This window comes from Hyperoodon ampullatus (genome assembly GCF_949752795.1).
Source record: "Hyperoodon ampullatus genome assembly, chromosome: 19".
In the NCBI taxonomy this organism is placed as follows: Eukaryota; Metazoa; Chordata; class Mammalia; order Artiodactyla; family Ziphiidae; genus Hyperoodon; species Hyperoodon ampullatus.
Window position 1 is genome coordinate 25,143,319 of NC_136932.1, and position 16,513 is coordinate 25,159,831.

At 38.9% G+C, this 16,513-nt stretch overlaps 1 protein-coding gene across 1 annotated transcript in view; it reads right to left on the bottom strand.

The window, feature by feature from the left end:
* CEP112 (centrosomal protein 112) overlaps positions 1-16,513 on the bottom strand; it is a gene marked incomplete at its 3' end in the record, with an annotated part of 254,693 nt that overhangs the window by 204,867 nt on the left and 33,313 nt on the right. The window contains exons 5-6 of the mRNA XM_079725522.1: positions 13,432-13,522; positions 10,483-10,560 (exon numbers count right to left, since the gene is read on the bottom strand). Of these exons, the coding sequence (XP_079581648.1) occupies positions 10,483-10,560; positions 13,432-13,522 (169 nt within the window). The remainder of the gene's footprint in view (positions 1-10,482; positions 10,561-13,431; positions 13,523-16,513) is intronic.

Consider the following 16,513-nt stretch of genomic DNA (forward strand, 5'->3'; position numbering starts at 1 on the left):
CTCTCTCCCATATCTGAGTCTTTGCAACCTGTGAAATCATTCTCCCAACTTCTTCATGTGGTTAACTTATTCCAGACTCTCAGTTCAGGAATGTCTCCACCAGGACATTTAGTTAACTTCCTACTACTGCAGCAGTACCCTGGAGGTTCATCTCCTTTTTGTGATCTAATATCTATCTTCTGCAAAAGATTGTGGACTCTGAAAACAGACTATGCCTGTCTTGTAACACACCTATCCCAACATCCACCACAGGACCCAGTAGGTAGTGGGTGTCCCACAAATATTCAGTAAGAAGGAATAAAGGAAGGGAGAGAGGAAGGAAGGAAGAGAAGAAAGAAGGAAAGAAAAGAAGGAAGGAAGGGGCAAACTGCACCTGATCCCGCCCTCTTATCATCTCCTGAAGTACGCTGTGTGTCTCTCATGGCTCTTCTGTTATATTTACATGTTTATCAGTATGTCTCCACATCTGTCTTTAAGCTCAGTGAGTGCAAGGATGATGACTTCTCAATTTTGTATTCCTGGAACCTAGCATAATACTTAGCATGTAGCAGGCTTTCAATGAAATATTTATTGAATTAATGTACTACATGATCAATTAGTAACACTGATTGCTATCTCAACTATTTGATCCACAAATGAAGTGATAATTAAAAATCATTATCATGGAATTCCAATCTCTTAGCATCATAAACTCACAATTTGCTACATGGATAACCTCAAAATGTACAAGAATATAAATGTAACACTAATTATGACTTCAACCTAGGATAGTGGTTCTTACCCTGAAGTAAACCATTAGCATCAACTGACAAACTTTTTCAAATATATATTACTGGGTTCCACTCCTCTAAAATCCCATTGTGTTTTCAAAAAGCTTCTCAAATGGTGTATTATAATTAATAATCATGGAAGATGAACAATCCATACCCAATTTGACAATGAAGTTCGGGGTAAAGAATCAATTAATCAAAGAATATAGCAGCAGTGAAACTAAAAATAGAACTTAACCAAAAAATATTTTAATATAGGATGGATAAACAACAGGGTCCTACTGTACAGCACAGGGAACTATATTCAGTATCCTTTAATAAACCACAATGGAAAAGAATATGAAAAAGAATATATATATGTATAACTGAGTCACTTTGCTGTATAGCAGAAATTAACACAACATTGTAAATCAACTATACTTCAATAAAATTCAAAAAAAATTTTAAGCCTCTATAGCTACAGACAGGATCTGAAGAATAACTATATTTCTGCACCTAGATTAGAAGAAATTTACAAAATAATTTCTTTCACCTGGAGGCTGGTTCTCATAAAGTAATGGCAACTGCCTGAATTTAAATTTCTCTCCCCATCCTCCAAAAATCCATACAGATGAACAAAGAGAGCATTTATTTTTATTCATACCCGTCACCCATGCCTACATCACAACAAGGAGGAAGAGATTACAAAAAATTCGAATAACATGTAAGTGGCCAAAGAAAGATCACAAATCAGCAGAATTAGATTCTAAGCCAAACCTGAGTGATAATATGGAAAAAAAGCAAGTCCTGAGGGTCCTACTAGTGGTGGGACATAAATGTCATCAAATATTGACCTGTAGAAGGAAAGTGGCTTAAGTGGGTCAGACAAAAAGCCTGAGAGATGAGAGTGCTGGAGACAGAGAAGTCAAAGAGGGTCACGGGGTGTGGGCCAGAGAAGGCAGTCTTAGGAAGCAAGCACTTCTGCAGTAGAGGGAGGGCCCTGGAAGGAAGGCTGTCCATGAGGAAAAAAGAAAAAGGGGCTACAGAAAAGGGCCCTACGGAAACAAGAAGAAATCAAGGAATCTGAAGACAAGCCAAAATGACAGCCACAGAAGGCACCATCTACTAAAGATACTGCAGTTCAGTGGGTCAGGAGAAGGGAGCCTTCCTGAACTAAGAAATAAAGTAAGCTACCCAAGCCACCACTTTCATATGCTCGCTGGCTATTGCTTGTTCAGAAAAACCTAATAGAAATAATCATGAACAGAAAAAAGAATCTGATGTCCATAAAAGCTTATTATAAAAAAAAAATAGAACATCAAAATCAAAACCTGTCAGCAGAAGGAATCACTTTTTTAAAAATCCATGAAACAGAAGAAAACTGTCATACAGCCCTCCTTTTGACTCCCCTGTCTGCAGTGCTCTGATTCATCAGGCTTTTTTGGACAGCCCACTTAAGGTAGGCCACTCTCCTGCAGGTCAATATTTGATGATATTTACATTCCACGACCACTAGAACAATATATATTCAAGTACAACTTTTAAATAATTTCAGGAAGTTCATAAAGAACACAACAAATAAAGACAAAAAATAGAAAGATGTTAAGTAGAGGCTGACCAAATAAGAGCTTGGCAAAGTTGCTGGATGCCAATATGTAAAAGTCAGCTGCATTTCTATAAATTAGCAAAATCATCTAGGAAAAAAGATGGTTTTACAAAGACATCATTTATAATCATAAAACAATATATAATTCCTAAAAATAAATCTAAGAAAACATTCATAAACCCTTTATGGAGAAAATAATTAAGCTTTTTCTGAAAGATATTAAGACTGAAATAAAAAGAGTGTGAAACCATGTTTTTGGATAGCCTCAATATTATAAAAATGTCAATTCCCCTTAACTAGATCTAGTGACTAAATTTATCCAAACCAAAATCTCAATAGGGTTTTTGGAAAATTTAATAAGCTCACTATAAAATGTATATAAATAAATAAAGGGACAAGGATAGCCAAGACATGCCTGAAGAAAAAAAATCAAGGTGGGTTGCCTTACAAGACATAATAAAACTATAGTAATGAAAATAACTCAAAGGAACTAACAGGAAAGTACCAGAAACTCAAATATATATAAGAATATGATTCATGAAAGATATACCACAGCAAATTATTGAGAAAATAAGGATGTGTTCAATAAGAGGAAGAAAATAAGAGCAGATCCCTTCCTCACACCATGTATAATAAATTCCCAAAGGATTAAATACTTATAATTAAAAGCAGAACTATGAAAACTTTCAGAAGACAACTGAGAAGAATGACTTCATGGCCTTGGAGTAGAGAAAATTTCTTTAAACAACACATAAAAAAAGCATAAACAAAAAAGAAATAATAAATTTGACCACTTTAAGTAAGAACTTCTCTCTAAAAAAAATATTATAAATAAATTGAAAAAGGCAAGCCGTAAACTGGATGGAGATATTTGCACAAATAATTAGTCTACACAATGTGTAAAGAAGTTCTTTTAAAATAAAAGAAAGGGGGGCTTCCCTGGTGGCACAGTGGTTGAGAGTCCGCCTGCCGATGCAGGGGACATGGGTTCGTGCCCCGGTCCGGGAAGATCCCACATGCCGCGGAGCGGCTGGGCCAGTGAGCCATGGCTGCTGAGCCTGCACATCCGGAGCCTGTGCTCCGCAATGGGAGAGGCCACAACAGCGAGAGGCCCGCAAACCGCAAAAAATAAATAAATAAATAAATAAATAAAATAAAAGAAAGAACAACAGCCCATTTGAAAAAAAAAAAACAAATGGGAAAAACTTGAGATACATTTCACTGATGAGGAAATCTGAATAACATAAACATGAAAATATGCTCAATCTGTTTAGAAATATGAAAAATGTAAAGTAATACCACAAAGAGATGGTATTTTACAGCCACTAGATTGGCATACATTAAAAAATTGACAATAAAAGTGTTCCAGATGTGGAGCACTACTGTTGGGTGTATGAATTAGTGCATTTACTTTGGGAAACATTTATTAAGTAAAGATAATAATAAAATCTACTTAAATATCATACCAGAGAAAGAGGCATAGTCTTTAGTAAATAACACTGTACTATATATACACAACTTTTTGAAAAAAAGAGGCAGCAAATTTCCAGCAGGTAGCAAAGTACACTCAATAAATATTTATTGTCTGAAGGTATATATATGAAAAGTAAGTAACCATTCTCTATTTTTGGAATGGAGAAAACCAGCATAGAAAGTAAGTCCTTCAAAGACACATGCATATAAAACCCTAATTCATAAAGTAGAATTAAATATAAGGGGGAAAATAAAGGAAGAGGGAAACAGAGAATTCCCAAAGATGCTCAAGCTCTAATTAAGCTTAAAATTTAAAACCAAAAGCCAAGAAAACCATCTGTGACTTATTTTTACCCGGCTCTACATTTATAAGCAGGGTACAAAATATTGGTTTAGCTAATTACAATGTAGCCTCTCAACTATGCAAAAATAACTCCTATTTCATCCTCTTCATCTTTAAAAGCCATTAAATACAGAAATTAAGGACTCATCCTGTTATCACAAATTTCCTCTCTCAAGTTGACCAAAGAAAAAGTCTATTCTAATATTTAAAAGCAAGAATGAACACTGTAAACAAGTATAAATCTCCTGTTGTTGTTACTCATTTACAATACATTGAGTTTGTCTCATACCCACTTTTAAAATGTAATGAGAGGGCTTCCCTGGTGGCGCAGCGGTTGGGAGTCCGCCTGTCGAGGAAGGGGGCGCGGGTTCGTGCCCCGGTCCGGGAGGATCCCGCGTGCCGCTGAGCGGCTGGGCCCGTGGGCCATGGCCGCTGGGCCTGCGCGTCCGGAGCCTGTGCTCCGCGGCGGGAGGGGCCGCAGCGGTGAGAGGCCCGCGTACCGCAAAAAAGAAAAAAATGTAATGAGAACTATTCATAGTAGACCATGTTCTCTAGTCTATTTGAGGGAAATAAGCAATCTATTTTCTGATTTTATAACAGCAGCCAGACGTGCTTTGAAGTTAAATGTTCCCACTTTGTAATCCACAAGTAACATGGACTTGCAGCAATCTCTAAAGTCTTAACATTTACTTTCTTCATGCTCTTTTAGAAGACTTCTTGTTCTCTCATAATACCTCAAGAACGAATACCACAATAAGGAATATCCAAAATGGAAGATAAAAAGAACTTATGTGAAACATTAAAGTCTAACAAAATATTATACAGAAAGCAAAGCCAAAAAAATGTAGTTCCAATAGCATGAATAAATCATGTGACAGAACATTTCTTGTTTGAAAAACAGTCACAATAAAATAAATAATTTAAACTAGACATAAATACAAATATCTGAATGCTCTCTAATGAAAACTGGCTTTTAACATTTTATTTTGTTAAGTTTTTTAGCAGAATTGTTCGGTTACAAAGAGTTCTGTCAGTTTGTTTCTTCAGATTATTCAGGACTTGGTCAAACTGACCTCCTTATAGACTAACTAATGTTGATCAAATAGAGATGCTCCAAGGTTCCAGAAAAATAGAAAGACACTTTATCTGATATTTTAGCTGTCTTAGAGGAAAGGACATTCTCGGGCAATATATTACTAGCAGCAAAACTAGAATAAGCGTTTTTAAGTCACAGCATCCGTCAGAAGAACTGCCAAAACTCTTTCTATATAGCATAAAAGAAATTCAGTCATCAATGTCAAATCAATTATGCTCCAAAATAATGTTTTTAAGTCAATATTTTAGAACTTGAAAAATGTTTTCCACAGAAAAAATACTACAAATGAAGGTTCATTCGTTGGTTTACTCACATTTCAACAAACATTTAATGAGCACAAATGAAATACAGATATAGACATCAATCACTGCCACAAGGAAAAGCAAATAAGCCAAAGGAACAGAATGGAAACACACATGTACTGTCACCTGATTTATGAGACAAGTAACACTGCAGTGCAGCAGGAAAAGAAGTCTTTGCAATAAATGGGAGTGTCACCTGGATACTTATAAGGGACAAAAACAAATCTTAACTTCCTATCTTACAACATATACTACAATCGGCCCCAGATAGCATGTAAATCTAAATAGAAAAAGTGAAACAATAGAGTTGTTAGAAGAAAACATAGGAGAACATCGTCAGGAACTCAAGATAGTCAAAGACTTTAAACAGGACAGAAAAAGCATTTTTTCATGAGATGAAAATGTGAAAATGAACAGCATTAAAAATTTAAATTTCTGTTCATCAAAGACACCAGTAAGAGAATGAAGGAAAGCAACAAAGTGGAAGAAAATATTTACAATACTATATTCCAAAAGTAGTCATCCAGAACAGATAAAAAGCTCTTACATATTCAAAAGAAAAAGGCAGACAACCCAAAAGGAAAACTGGCAAAGTCTTCAGTAAGTACTTAACTCTGAGAAGCTACCCAAACTGTCAGTCAACATACTATAAGGCATCTAGGGCTTCCCTGGTGGCGCAGTGGTTGAGAGTCCGCCTGCCGATGCAGGGGACACGGGTTCGTGCTCCGGTCCTGGAGGATCCCCATGCCGCGGACCGGCTGGGCCCGTGAGCCATGGCCGCTGAGCCTGCGCGTCCGGAGCCTGTGCTCCGCAACGGGAGAGGCCACAGCAGTGAGAGGCCCGCGTACCGCAAAAAAAAAAGGCATCTAACTCTATCAGTCATCAGGAAAATACATATTAAAAGCACACTTCGCAATGTCACTAACCACTGTCAAGAACGGCTAAGTTTTATAATTAAAAGAAAAACTGACACCACCAAGTATGGAAGCGAAAGTAGAGGGGCAGGAACCGGTCCACGCCGCATTCCGATGAGGGTGCAGACTGGCACAATCACTTTAGAAAACTGTCTGGCAGCATCTCCCGTACCCATTAGCTTTGAGCTCCTTGGCTTCCAACTAGTCCACTTTATTTAGCCCAGGACTCCGAGGTTCGGCAGCGTGGGCGCTCCTCTCACCCCGACTCGCCCACGTGTCCGCTCAGCCGGGGGGACAGATGTGCCTGGTGACTGAGCACAGTTCTGGACAGGCCCCGGCAGGGCGACCACAAGGAAGACAGCCAGGGGTCCCTCACTCCTTACACGGGGGGTTCGGGGGCGTCCCCAGCTGTCGAGGGCTTGCAGGTGCCCCCCAGCCCTGGACAGTAAGTTCTTCCCCATGGGCTCTGCCCTCAGTGGGGCCGCCGGACTAGGGTAGGGGTGCTGTCCGCCCTCGGGAGCTCCCCGCGGGATCGGGGGGGGCCTCACTCCCGCTGACCTCCCCCGCTCCATCCTCCGCCGGGTGCCATTTCCTCCACTGCCTGTCCTGGGAGATCTCCCGCACAAATTCTGAAGAGACCTGACCTAAGGGGGTCACCTAAAGCGTCCCCACTGTTAGTTCGCTCCTGATGGGAGCGAGGCTCAGCCAGCACCTAGGCCCCGGGTGGGAACGGGTGGGGAGCTGGTGACCCGATGGAAGGCCTGGGAGAGCCCTCCCCCTCCAGGTCCCCCAGCCGTGTTCAGGAAAAAAGAAAAAATTTTTACATAAAGACAGTCATGCATGAAATATATGTTAACAAAGCAAGAAAGCTTCCCAAAAGCTAAAGGTTAAAAAGGTTAAAGAGTAATTAAAAAGTAATACAGGAGGAATTGTATTATTTAATTGCTAGCTTTACCAAGTAAAGTTCTACTTGAATTATGCATTCCTAGGGAAAATATTAACACACTCCTAGGAAAAGAAAGAATATAATTGGGGGAGAAATATATTTTTTCAACAGTAACTAGAAAATTAAAAGTCTAGAACATCTAATGAATCAGAAAGTAGGTGCTGACAGGCATGCCAGCAATATAAAACATGTGCCCTTAGTACAGAGCACAAAATTCACTAGCTATAAACTGATCATTCAGAGGAAGAAAGAAACAAAAGTGCATTGCACATTCTCATACAAAACTAAAATCAAAGCAAAATCGAAGCTTTTGAATACACTGGGTATTTAAATTATTCTACTGTGATCAAGAAATATAGTTCAAACTGATTAATGCATATGCATTATAAATATATAAAAATGCAAGACTTTCATATTTTACACTGTTAGTGCATTCTTTGAACAATAAAAATGTGAAACAAAACCCCAGGCAGTCCTAGTTTTAGGGCATTACCTCAAAATATTTTAGATGTTTTATCTTAATTTTATTATATGAATGAAAATTTTAATCCTCTGAACAGTTAAATAATTGTGAAAAGTACTGTGTGCTAAGAAATGTACATCAGAAGCTTCAAATGGCTAAGGGCAAAGCCAAGTTTAAAAGGATAGCCCAAAATTTTATTTTTCACTTTGATACCGCTTTCTGGCAAACAGAATGGGTCTTCCTGAGGGATTCCTGTGCTCCTCTCCCACACCAGTAACTCAGCACTCCCCTCCAGTGGCAGCTTCCCCTACCCCTTCAACTGTGAAAACGGTCTTCTTTTGACCTCTTATAGCCCTCTCACTATCAATTCTTTCTTCTCTTTCATTAGCATACTCCCCAAATGCCTGGGAGATTCACACTGCTTTAAATCCTTCCGGGTCCCCTCCCCTCTAACTGTGGCCACTGCGCAGCCAGCCCCCTCAGTCTGAAGTCTCTGAAGACTAGATCTGTCCCAGGCCCTGGATACAGCCATCACCTACAGCAGTGCGGCTGCAAATCAAGACGCCAGCCTTGGAGACTCACTCGTGGAGCTGAAAACCTTGAACTCCCCAATTAATCTTACCGCCTCTCTTAACCCTACCAGTCTAGAATGACACGTTGAAACCCCTGAAATGCTTTCCCCATCGGACAATCAATTAACTGACAGAGAGACAACCTTCCCACTTTCCTGCAACCAAACCTTCAGGCGCCCTCCTATTCAGCCCACCAATCAGCCACTAAGCATTCTTCATTCTCTTTGAAATTTGTTTCTTTCCTATCCTTTCCATCTTCACAGAAATCACACCACTGTGGAGTCCACCACAGACACCTAAAGGAAGGTTGGCTCCCTTTCTCCGTGTCTATGCACACCCACTGTGACCTTCTTAATACCACCTAGTCACATGTCCTAAAGCACTGCTTTCATTGAAGATCGGTATTAGTATGGGGTTTCCCTGGTGGTGCAGGGGTTAAGAATCCACCTGCCAATGCAGGGGACACGGGTTCGGGCCTTGGTCCGGGAAGATCCCACATGCCGCGGAGCAACTAAGCCCGTGTGCCACAACAACTGAGCCTGTGCTCTAGAGCCCGCGAGCCACAACTACTGAGCCCGCGTGCCACAACTACTGAAGCCTGTGCACCTAGAACCTGTGCTCCCAACAAGAGAAGCCACTGCAATGAGATGAGAAGCCCACGCACCGCAACTAGAGGAAGCCTGCCCGCAGCAACAAAGACACAACCAGCCAAAAATAAATAAATAAATTTATTTTTTTAAAAAGACCATTACTAGTAGGAAGGGTTTTAGGTTTTTTTAAAAAAATAATAACACCTGATGTCAGTGAAGAAGTAAGAAACAGACAGTCCTATATACTTCTGGTTGGAGAACAAATTGGTATACACCTTCTGGAGGGCAAGGTACCAAGACCTAACGTAACCTAAGAAAGCAACCAAACAGGTATAAAAGGACTCTTTTATGGAATTTTATTGCAGTATTACTTATATTAGCAAATCACTGGGAGCAACCTACATGTCCAAAAATGTCAGAATGTTTAAATAGGTTATGAACTATCTACCCAAAAGAATAATTAGTGCTACCATTAATATTCATGCTAAGAGAACTATTATTAACTCATACCAAATTTAAAACAGCACATAATAAAATAGTAATTATAATATGACCCCAATTTTGTTTAAATCTTAATTTTATAAATACACACAGAAAAAAATGAGGGAAAGATATATTTAACAAAATGTTAATACAAATTTTATTCATCTGACTTTATGTTTTTCAAATTTTTCAAGTTACAAATTATTTTGATAATAATAAAGTGGGATTTAAAAAATTGATCAAACCCCTTTTCACTTCCTGAAAGCATTTAAACAGCATATATGTAAAGTGGAATGTGGAGGGGAAAAAAAATTAATCTCACTACTGCCTAAAATTTAAAAGCTAAACTTCTCAGTTTAGTATTCAAAGCTCCAATACAACCCAGCCTGATGGCACTGCCCTCTAACCGTACCTGAGTCCCGGTCAACGGTCACACCTTTCTTCACGCCTCTTTCTGCCTCTAGCTCCTGCCCCCTCCTCCCTATCCACCCAGAAACATTCACAGCCGGCCTCTGAACATGATAACCACTGTCCACGATGACGGCTCATCCTGAGGTCTCCTGGAGAATTTTTTTAACCCAACTGACCTTGCTTCTCCAAGTCCTCCTCCTCTCCCCTCCACTTCAGGATTCTACTTTCTATGTAACTCATTTTGCTTATATAGTTTGATCATACACTATCTTAAAGTTTATTTAACTGTTCCATGTGTATGTCTCTTATTTCACCAACAAGGAAGTCAGCTTGTCGAGGGCAGGGACCATTCATGCTTCTTTGGAACGTTATTTCTCTTTCCTGTTCCCCAAGTCCTTCCCAGTGCTCACACAGTACTAAATGTCTAACAGCCAGTAATAGTCATTGTTTAGAATTAAATGAGTGAAGATGTTTTCCAAATACAACATGATTCTGCCACATCAACATACATACATGAAACAAATACTTTTTTACCCCAAGATTCCAACTATTAAGGCGAGCTTCGATGTCACTGTCATCCAGAGAAAGAGCAGATTTCTTCGAATGAATTTCCTGAAATACAAAAGAGAAAAAGAAAAACAGGATGAAAAAAAAGACAGGATGGAGGGAAGAAACAAAAGAGGAAAGGAAGGAGGGAAAGAAGGGACTGAAAGAAGGCAGGAAAGAAGGGCAGAGGGGAGGGAGGGAGGGAGGGAGAAAACAGGACAAAATATATGTCATTCAGAGTAATAAGTTTTGTGTGCCTTTTTTAGTAATGCTATACTACCCTCAGAGGAAAGGATTATGTTACAACTGAGTTAGTTCTCAATTCTAAGTAATGACTGTTTATTACAGCTGCTTAAGGCTATGAGAGATCTTCACAATATATTCACACAACAACTAGATTTCAAAAAAAAAATCAAAAGAATATTTTAAAAAATAATCCAGACTCTTCTCTTTAAGTTCTTTCACAAAAAGTTTTAATTGTGATATACCACAGTAGCTTTAAAGGGGGGTAGGGAAACACTTGAAAAAATGAATTATTTACTCTCATTAAAATTAGTTAACAGGGAAGTTTGTATTGCTGTCCAAGAAGCTCTTTGTTCTTAAATTAATTCTCGTTCATACACTGTACATAAAGAGAAATAAGCTTTGGATTCACATCATGAAAACATAATTATTTATTATGAAAAAGTAATTCTTTACTTCTTAAAAAAATTAAGAGACTTCCCTGGTGGCGCAGTGGTTAAGAATCTGCCTGCCAATGCAGGGGACGTGGGTTTGAGCCCTGGTCCGGGAAGATCCCACATGTCGCGGAGCAGCTAAGCCTGTGTGCCACAACTACTGAGCTTGGGCTCTAGAGCCTGCGAGCCACAACTACTGAGCCTGCGCACCTAGAGCCCACGCTCCGCAACAAGAGAAGCCACCACAATGAGAAGCCTGCGCATCGCAATAAAGAGTAGCCCCTGCTCGCCACAACTAGAGAAAGCCCGCGCGCAGCAACGAAGACCCAACACACAAAAATAAATAAGTAAAAATAAATAAATTTATAAAAAAATAAAATAAAATTCCATGCTCTTTTCCCTCCCATATAATTTATTATATTACAAACTTATCAAACAAGATTAAATTATAATTAACTGAGGACAGCCAAAGATCTGTACCCAGAAATGGACAATGATCTGAAAGCCCTAAAAACTTAGAAAGGTAAGTCTGTAAAATAATAATGTATATCCTACAGTACAGCCTAAATATTTTATTTTATTTAAATTTAAATTTAATTTGTTGGTATAGCATTTTCATGCTTTTAGAAAACCTCACTACTAACAAATAAATCTATTTATCTATGGTCATTTAAATTATCTGAAGTGATGAAAAATACATTAAAATGTTCTTCAGACACAGATGTAGAGAACAAACGTATGGACACCAAGGGGGGAAAGCCATGGCAGGGTGGGGATAGTGGTGTGCTGAATTGGGCAATTGGGATTGACATGTATACACTGATGTGTATAAAACTGATGACTAATAAGAACCTGCTGTATAAAAAAAATTAATAAAATTTAAAAGAAAAAAAGATGTTCTTCATATTTTACTGAATCTCCAGATTTCTATTGAAGAAGATGTTGGGTTTATTAATATACACTACATGAAAATTCATTATTGCCTCTACTGTTGGTCCCTTGCTTTTTGAATGTTTGTGTGTGTGTGTGTGAATGAGAATGTCTTTTAAAATGTACCTCCCTTATTTATTTTGAGTAAATATAATGATTAATAATAAATTCACAAATATCTAAAATGTGCTGCTCTTTATATTAAGATATTTATGAAAGTTGCAAACTGGAACTCTCCATCACTGGAGAAAATGGAAGGAGTTATGTTCAGAGCAAATGTGCTAAAACAGTCATGTTTCACATTCGACTTGCTTGTAACTAAAAGTCTCATCACCCAAGACAAGCAGAGTTATGCTGTAGGAAGCAGGCAGAGCCCTTCTCTTTATCAAGCTGACTGGAATGCTCATTAGCTCCATGGTCAAACCAAATCTACATTAAGTAGTTAAATGCAAGAGAAGTATTCATATTTCAAGATAGGAACAGTTCACCTTCATCAGGAAGGCAGTGTTCCCTACTTCACTACAAACTAATCCCAATTTCTTAAGTTTATGACCATTGTGTGTCTAATCATTTTTAGACATATACTGAGTAAAAGGGGAAAAGTAACTAAAAAACAAACCTTTCAAAGTTATTCTTCAATGCACAGGAAAAATGATAGACTGATTAACACGATGCCTCAGAATCTTTGAGAAAGCAGAAGGAACGCTATGGAATATACCAAATACACCACTTTCTTTGAAACCAGGATATTCACCAAAACCTTCAGACTTTATTGTTTGTAAGTAATCGTTGGAATTTAACAATATGAAACTAAAAATATGTGGAGGGCTTCCCTGGTGGCGCAGTGGTTGTGAGTCCGCCTGCCGATGCAGGGGACACGGGTTCGTGCCCCCGTCCGGGAGGATCCCACATGCCGCGGAACGGCTGGGCCCGTGAGCCATGGCCGCTGAGCCTGCACGTCCGGAGCCTGTGCTCCGCGACGGGAGAGGCCACAGCAGTGAGAGGCCCACGTACCACAAAAAATAAAAATAAATAAATAAATAAAAGTATGTGGAGTTGTTTTTTTTTTTTTTGCGGTACGCGGGCCTCTCACCGTTGTGGCCTCTCCCGCCACGGAGCACAGGCTCCGGACGCGCAGGCTCAGCGGCCATGGCTCATGGGCCCAGCCGCTCCACGGCATGTGGGATCCTCCCAGGCCAGGGCACGAACCCGTGTCCCCTGCATCGGCAGGCGGACTCCCAACCACTGCGCCACCAGGGAAGCCCTATGTGAAGATATTTTAAAACAAGAAGCAAACAAACAAAAAAACAAAAGTAGAATATGATCTTACACAACTCCTTGGGGTAATAATCTGCCCATCTTCTCTGTAGGTTGGACTCATAGACTGTGATCTGGTTTGGAGCTTTGCAATGCATTGTTCCCTATTAAGAGACCAAAACAGTCACAGTCAGAATTGGGGGAATTCAGAGGACACAGGGGTATTCAAATCTAGGATTACAATATTTTTTTTTTTTGGAAATGAGATGACTGTTTATATTAACAATGACGTTTCAATAGCAAAGAAAAAAGAAACACGAATAATAACCATTTGTATTTATTAAACTATAAATAAAATGTCACCTAAATGCCACATGCTTGCTTACAAACAAATGCTATTGTTAAGTGGGACTACAATAAACCACATGTATTTCCCCTTTTCCTACGTGTAGGAAGAGAAAAATTGAAGCATACATTCTCAGAGAAGATAATTGTTTTAAAAGGTTAGCAAGTTTTGTTGGATTCATGTTTCACATCATGATGAAGTCTTAAAATATATAAAATACAAAACTTTCACATAGCTGAAAGTCTGAATTAATTTGAAGCCATCTCAGAAACCACAGATAAATCAAAGTCCTAAATTTAAAAATATGCCATGTTAATTTAGGTAAAACATAAGTAGAGCATAAATAGGAAAATAGTTTAAGCTTCCAGATGAATTAGAACAAAAAGATTTTTCTCCAATATAAAATATAGTACAAAAAATGCCATTCTCAATATTCTACTTTAGCCTAGAGTCTCCCATATATTTTTTTCTTTTTTAAAAAAGAGCTCTATTGAGGTATAATTGACATACAAAGAACTGAACATATTTATTGTGTGCAATTTGATGAGTTTGAACATACGCAAACACCTGTGATACCATCACCACAATCAAGGTAACAGACATATCCAATACTTCCCAGAGTTTCCCTGTGACCCTTTGTTTTTGTTTTTGTTTTGTTTTAAGAACACTTAATATAAGGTCTATCCTTCTAACAAATTTTGAAGAGCACAATACTATATTGTTAACTAGGCAGTATGCTGAAGATATGGAAACAACCCAAGCATCCATTAACAGAGAAATGGATAGAGCAAAAGTGGTATACACATACAATGTGATATTGTTAACTCTTTAACTGGATTATGTGGATGGCACTTGGTGCAGTCATCTTCCTGTACTGCCATATTTTTATATTACCAGGGATAATGGATAAATTACTTTATCCATTATCCTAGGGAATCTAGTTTCCTAAGAAAATATTCGACTTCCCTTCATGTCCACTTCTCTCCCATATATTTCTATTCGAGCTATTTCAATGGAAGTTCCGTGATTACAAATATCTATTCTCTGAATGGTTACTTCAAGAGACACAAAATGAAAACTAACCATTATTTAATTAATTAAAGCCACTGACTTTCAACCACTAGCCATATCAGGATTTCCTTCACAAGTTGTGGGTCATACGAAGTATTCTCAAAAGACAGAACAGTAGTTCAAAAAGACAAGATTAAAATTAAGGTGTTTTTTGGTAGTTAACACTGACAGAATAACATTCCTTAGACTAGTTACTAAGTAATTTAGAATGTCTGAAAAAGTTGTTTTAAAGAGAGCTGTGGATTTTTTTATACCCCTACTCAGTAGTCCAGATATCCAAATACTTAAAAATAAATGAGAAAAGGAGATAAAGTAATATTTTGAGAATAATCTCATCAGCCAGTGTGCTTGAGCTGATATAAAGCATTTAAAACTTAGTATGTGGGAAGAGACACCCTGATATATCATACTAAGTAGTGGCCTGTTCTTCTTTAAGAATAGATTAAACAATCATAAAAGGAGCGATACTTAAAAATTGAAAAATGCTTAAATATTAAAAGTAATTCTCATAGAAAATATTAATAAAAAAGAGGACTGAAACATTTATCTATTTATTATACAGGGTGCATACATAAAACAACACATCCTTTTAAGTCACATGTAGCTGTCTTCTGTACCGATCCTACCTCCTTCCGTTCTTAGCAAATTTTCAAAATGAGTTATTGAACCTATGTCCTATCCTGCCATGGCCTTTCCAATCGACTCCAATCTGACTTCCACACATCCTGAAAAGTCAGCATTGATCTCCTAGATGCTCAAGCAAATGAGCCATGATCTGTTCTTACCTTGGCTGCTCTCACTAAAACATGAGGGGTGGTGCTTTAAAGATGCCACATTTATTGGCTCCACAGAACCATTCTTTCCCGGTTCCTATCCGGTCCTTTAGAAATCTCCTTCTCAGCTTTTTCACTAGCTTTTCTTTCTCTGCCCATCTCATACATGCTATAATCCCTGGGGTTCTGTGTCTAACCATATTTATTTTCCTTTTATGTGCTTTCCCTGGTCAATCCAATATACTATTAGTTTTTTCCAATAATAAGGAGAAGCTCTGATTACCAATCTACATCTCCAGCCCAAACTGCTCTCTTGGCCTACAACCCCATTGCAAATACAAACTGAAGAGCCCTACCTCCAATTCAACATGCCCAAAACTAAATTCATTCTATTTCCCCTGAAACATGCTCCAGTGCAGGCCAAGTAAAGCAGAGGCATTGCTGAAGTCAGCTTCTTGTGAAGGCAGTTGAGCCAACTAAAGAAGGAGGTCAGTATCATTGCTAAAATCCAGCTGGCACAAGAAGCACAGGGCATTAAGCACAGAAGTTTCATCTCTTGCCACTGATAATGGCTCCAGCTGGAAACACAATTAACTGGAACTCTAAGGAGGCACAAAGACGGCTCAGATTCGCAGTGATGGGGCTGGAGGTCAGGGTGAACAGGGAGACAGAGGGCAGGGGGCAAGGCTTAACCCTGTGTTATCCTTTAGGAAGAACAGAAGGTGCTGCCTGCCACAGAGGACAAATAGCACGCCATGATGCTTATAAAGACAGCCTACAGTTGGTACGGGGGAAACGATTACAGCGAGGTCAGGACTATGGAGCTTGTGCCAATGAGGAGGAGGGACTGCAGCTCATTCACGTGTGGGTGCCAAGCTAGCCCAGAAAGCAGGGTCTCAGTGTATGAGAAAGATTCCCTGACGGGCACGTGCCTTCTTCCTCCTCCTGAGGAGTAAAACTAGAGG